This window comes from Rhinopithecus bieti, unplaced genomic scaffold, assembly GCF_001698545.2.
Source record: "Rhinopithecus bieti isolate Rb0 unplaced genomic scaffold, ASM169854v2 scaffold_7580, whole genome shotgun sequence".
NCBI classification, from domain to species: Eukaryota; Metazoa; Chordata; class Mammalia; order Primates; family Cercopithecidae; genus Rhinopithecus; species Rhinopithecus bieti.
In genome coordinates, this window is record NW_016805470.1 from 766,294 (window position 1) to 772,196 (window position 5,903).

Here is a 5,903-nt window from a genome sequence, read left to right on the forward strand (position 1 = left end):
TATATATATATATATATGTCACTCTTACAACTCAACCATTAAAAAAATAATTTAAGAGCACTGGAAAGGCCAAGTGCTTCTCCCACCTTGGCCTCTCAAGGTGCTAGGATTACAGGCATGAGTCACCATGCTTGGCCCATCCTAGCACCTTGAGAGGCTAAGGCGGGAGGAGCACTTGAGGTTAGGAGTTCAAGACCAGCTGGGCAACATAGCAAGACTCCATCTCTACAAAATAAACAAATAAATAATCCAATTTTAAAATGGCAAAGGATGTGAATGAACATCTCCCCAAGGACCATATATAAATGGCCAATAAGCACAGAAAAACATGCTTAACATCATTAAGTCATTAGGAACATGCATGTCAAAACCACAATGAGATGCCACTTCACATCCACTAGATCTACTGTCATCAAGAAGACAGACAATTAGTGTTGGTGAAGATGTGGAGAAATTGGAACACTCATACATTGCTGGTGGGAATTTACAATTGCGCAGCCACTTTGGGAAACACTTTGACAGCTTCTCAAAATGTTAAACGTGGTGTTACTGTGACCCGGCAATTGCACTCCCAGCTACATGTCCAAGAGAAATGAAAACAAACACCCACACAAAAACTTTACATGAATATTTATAGAAACATTATTTAAAATAGATAAAAGGTAGAAACAGCCCAAGTACCCATCAATGATAAATAAAGTGTATATCCATCTGATGGAATACTAGTCAGAAATGAAAAGGAATTCAGTACTGATACATGCTACGACATGAACGAACCTTGAAAACATTATGTTAAGTGGAAAAAATTTCACAAAAGACTACATGTTGTATGATTCCCTTTATATGAAATGTCCAGAATAGGCAAATTATGAATTAAATTAGTGGTTGCCTAGGGCTGGGGTTGGGGTGGGGAGGAATGGGAAATGACTCCTGATGGTTACAGAATTATTTTAGGGGGAGTGACCAAAACGTTCGAAAATTAGATTGTGGTGATGGGTGCACAATTCTGTGAACATACTAAGAAACATTGGATTGCACTCTTAAAATGGGTGAACTGTATGTTATGGAATTGTATCACAATAAAGCTGTTTTAAAAAATCAGGTGATCAGAGAAGGCCTCCATGAGAAGGTGGCATTAAATTCTTCGGCAGGGAAATGAAACATTGTCATAGTAAAAATATATTGTGCAGTAGCAGAATTCACATACATTTTAATAATAAAACATGGAGTGTTAAAGAACCTTGGTGTCCACAGCAACACCAAGCGATCACCAAGTGATCTGACCAGGGTCAACAGTATCAGGGTACCTTTCGGGGAGAGTGGTGTGAAGAACACATGCCGCAGGTTTCAAGTAGGGAAGGGGAACCATCAGAATTGGATTTTGGAATCATCAGAGTGGAAACAGAACTGGAACGGGATGGATCCTACATTCCCAGGAAGGGAGGGGACATTCTTGATTATTGTGCTCAGTGCCTTGCCTGTGGGCCTCTTGTCCCCACTTTACAGAGAGGAAAACTGAAGCTTGCAGGGACAGAGTAATGAAAACGGTAATAAAAGTTCACACGCTGACCTCATGGTGAGGTTGTTTGTATGGTGATCTGATGGGGGAAGAGAGATGAGAGAAGAGGACAGATTCCAGAGCCTAAGGAGGATGCTCAGCAGGACCTGGTGAGGGCTCTGTTGTGAGTGATGAAGGTGAGAGAAGAGTCAAGAACACCCTCAGGCTTCTGGCTTGTACACCTGGGCTCATGGCTGCACCATTGGCTGGGATGAGGAATGATGCTGGGCAGTTGGTGGGTTTGGTTGGATTTGAGGCACCTGTGGGACACCTAGGGGGTGTTGTCCAGTTCTTCGTATTGTTCTGGAGCTCAAAAGAGAGGTCTGTGCTAGCAGCAGGGAAAGTGGTGTATCAGGGGCCCTAAACTCACATGTCTACAGGAGCCCCGCAGATAGAACCTCGTGAGTGAGAATTACAGGGTGAAGATCATGGACAACCAGAGAGTACATTCCCTCTAGGGGGCGCTGCTATTGCTCAACTCTAGACTGATTTAGGGCATGCAGCTTAGCCCAGGAGGGTTCCTGGCATCACCCAGGAAAGAATTCAAGGATGCGCCAGTGGTGTTAGCAAGTTTTCTTAAAGGAGCAGTGTGCAGCAACAGCGAAGGTGATGCTCCTTGTGGGCCAGGGCTACCACATAGGCAATATGCCCAGCATAGCAGCTCTGGGTGACAGAGTGAGATCCTGTCTCAAAAACAGACAGACAAAAAGTACTACAAATATATAGAAACTCAGACGGTGTGGTATTGGCATGAGAATGGACATATAGATCAAAGAAATTGAACTGAGAGTCCAAAAATAAGCCCTTAAAATTATGTTCAATTGATTTCTATAAGGGTGTCAAGACAATTCAATGGAGAAAGAATGAAAATAGTCTTTTCAGCAAATGGTGTTGGGACCACTATATATCCACATGCAAAAGAATGAAGTTGTTATACCCTACAGTTTTATAATCATATTTACACTCAGTTTCCATTACGTGCAAATTAAGGGGCAGATTATGCAGAAATTTTTAGGAAAAGCGTGTTAACTTCCAGGTTATTGCCTTGAAAAGGGGTAGTAAGTTCTGGGTGTTACCATACCACTGGTGGGCGTGTCTTATAGAGAAGTGCTTTTGCCTCCTCCCTGTTTCCATTAGTCTTTAATCTAGTCCTGAGTTTGAGCCCCAACTCCAGAGTCAAGTCCCGCCTCCTGCCTCAAGACCATTATTGCCATGTGGAGAGTGGTAAGGGAGCATAAATGGAATTTGGAGCTTTACTGCCTGGTTCAAGTCCCAGCTCCCTCACTTAACACATAAGCTGTGTGATTGAGGAGTTACTTTACTTCTCCGTGTCTTGGCTTCCTTGTCTGTTAAATGTAGCTGATACTAATACCTCTGTAGTACCTCCTAGAGAAAAAAAAAACACAGCACCAAGTGCTATAGTACACATCGCAAATCTGCAAAAGTGCTAGCTATCATTACTATATGAGGCTTTTGACCCAGCTGTCAGAGAAGCTGGAAATTTGCATTTTTATGTGAAATTTCCCGACCTGAAGTTGTTGGCAACTGATTTAAAATTTTATTTACATAGAGAATCAAACAGAAGGCCTGTGGCCCCGGTGTGTATATGGCTCTTCAACTGCCAGTTTGGCTTCCACGAGCCATGGTAAATTAAAGGAGCAAGGGGGTGCCTGCTGCTGACGTTGTGTGATGCCCTGCAGGGTCCCGGAAAGAGAGGCAGGTGTATAGCAAGGCGGTGAAGAGGTTGTTCAGCCTGAAAGCCTCTGGAAGGAGAACCTGGATCCGCAGGGCTGGGGGGCGCTGTCACTGGCATGATGACCTCCTGGAGCCCGCCACCAAGCCCAGTATCACTGGCAAGTTCAAGCTGCTAGAGCCTCCCATGCTGGGCCACGACCTGAGACTGGCCCTGTGCTTGGCCAACCTCACCTCCCGGGTCCAGCAGGTGAGGGTCAACCTGAGCGGTGCCACCATCCTCTACACCCGCAAGCCGGTGGCAGAGATCCTGCATGAATCCCACGCCGTGAGGCTGGGGCGACAAGAAGGTAAGTGTACCCTGGCTTGGTGGAATCAGGCCAACCCACCTCCTTTTTCAGGAGAGTTGTGGAGGTCGGGGGTATTTCCCAGGATCTGCATTCATCCCCAGGAAGAAAGGGGGTATTCCTGGGCATTGTGCTCAGTGCCTTGCCTCTTGTCCCCACTTTACAGATGAGAAAACTGAGACTCGGAGGGGCAAAACAATAATAACAGTAATACAAGTCCACATGCATCTGGTGGCAATCTGATGAAGATGTGATTTATAGTTTCTATTTGTTTTAATTAGAATGAATATTTACACACCAGATAAATACATGCTGGGGGTATTTCAGCATCTATGGAATATGCCATGCATTACTTTTCTAACATCCAAAAAAAAAAAAATTCTGGAGCCCATTTGGCTCCAGATGATCTGTGGGAGAGGGCTGGACTGGTAACAGATGGTTTTCTTTGTTTTGGTTTTCAATTTTTTTTGAGACAGAGTCTTACTCTCTCACCCAGGCTGGAGTGAAGTGGTGTGATCTTAGCTCACTGCAACCTCCACCTCCCAGATTCAAGGGATTCTCTTGCCTCAGCCTCCTGAGTAGCTGGGACTTCAGGCATGCACCACCACACCCAGATAATTTTTGTATTTTTAGTAGAGAAGGGGTTTCGCGATGTTGCCCCGGCTGGACTCAAGTGATCTGCCCGCCTTGGCCTCCCAAAGTACTGGGATGACAGGCTTGAGCCAGGCCAGAGATGTTTATTAAGTGCTTACATGTGCCAAGCCCTGTCCCAAGAATTCTGCATGCGACAGCATAATCCCTCCAGCCACCTTGTGCGTGGTACTAGTGCTAGCTCCATCTTTGAAAGGAGAAGACTCACACCAAGAACGGTGAAATCACGAGTTCAGAGTCACACAGTCAGTGTGCATAGTTGCAGGACCCAAATCCAGGCAGTCTGGCATGAGAGACACACTCCTGACCAAGGCCAGGAAGGGGCAAAGCCAGGGTTCAAGGCCAGGGATGTTGACCACAGTGCACATTTACGCAGCTGATGCAATTGCTTGACTGCAGGTTATGGAATGGTCAGAACCCACACCAAATATGCTCAACACGCCTAATGGTACCTTTGCCTAAAATTTATCCTTAGTATTTCATAGCAGAAGAGAATGGCTTCAGTCTTTTTAAAGGTTTTTGTATTTTTTTTAACTGACCTTATTCCAACTGCTTCTTAAAAAATATATCGAGGTCAGGTGCGGTGGCTCACGCCTGTAATCCCAGCACTTTCGGAGGCCAAGGCGGGTGGATCACGAGGTCAGGAGATCGAAACCATCCTGGCTAACACAGTGAAACCTCGTCTCTACTAAAAATACAAAAAATTAGCCGGGCGTGGTGGCACACGCCTGTAGTCCCAGCTACTCAGGAGGCTGAGGCAGGAGACTCACTTGAACCCAGGAGGCTGAGGTTAAAGGATTTTTTTCGTGATCCTTGAACATATAGCGCTTCATGAATGATTTATTAAATCTGTCCCCTTTGATTATTCTTGCACTTTTTTCCTAGTCTGTCTGTCTTTTTGCCTGTGTCTCCCTCTCCATCTGTCTCTCCTTCCCTGTCTCTCTTTCTGTCTCTGTCCTTTTGGCTTTTTCGCCTGTCTCTCTATCTCTTCTCTCTCTCTGTCTGTCAGTCTGTCTCTGCATCTCTATCTCTCCTTTGCCTCCCTCTCCTTTCACATACTTTCTGAACTCTAAGGATTCAATTAAACAAAGAAGTTGTTGCTCTGGGCCAGCTTCTGGTAAGTGAAGCTTGTGGATTTTTCACAGGGTGTGAAAATGTATGAAGGAGGTGTCACACTTTTTTAGCTTTTTTTGTCATTTATTTTTCACAAAGTCTAAATCACAAAATAACACTTCATCATACAATTTTAATTAACATACACTTCCCTCTGGCTTTTAGCAATTTTTTTCATATTAAAAGTAATACATATTCATAAAATTTGGAAAGCAAAAGAGAAAATCACCTATGATTCTGCCACCCACCTACAAACTGTTAATGAATTTTACTTCCAAATTTTAATGCCTGTTTGCTTTTTGAAAAACAGTTCTAGTTAAAGATTGCAAATAGTCATTAATGCCCTGCTCTTTTCATATTACATTGTATTTTAAATATTTTTATGAGCTCCTCGCAAACATCATTTTAATAGATGTTTAAATAAAATTTAATAGATCTTTAAATAAATAATATGGTGACCTATCTTTTCTCTTCTTTTAGGTAGTTATCAGCTTATTGCTATTAAAAATAAAACTAAACTTTTGTTTAATTTATCTACAGAG

At 43.6% G+C, this 5,903-nt stretch overlaps 1 protein-coding gene across 2 annotated transcripts in view; it reads left to right on the forward strand.

Annotated features, from left to right (window-relative positions):
* TGM6 (transglutaminase 6) overlaps positions 1–5,903 on the forward strand; it is a 55,086-nt gene that overhangs the window by 35,793 nt on the left and 13,390 nt on the right. For both annotated transcript variants that reach the window (XM_017872544.1, XM_017872545.1), the window contains exon 10: positions 3,259–3,600. In XM_017872544.1, the coding sequence (XP_017728033.1) occupies positions 3,259–3,600 (342 nt within the window). The remainder of the gene's footprint in view (positions 1–3,258; positions 3,601–5,903) is intronic.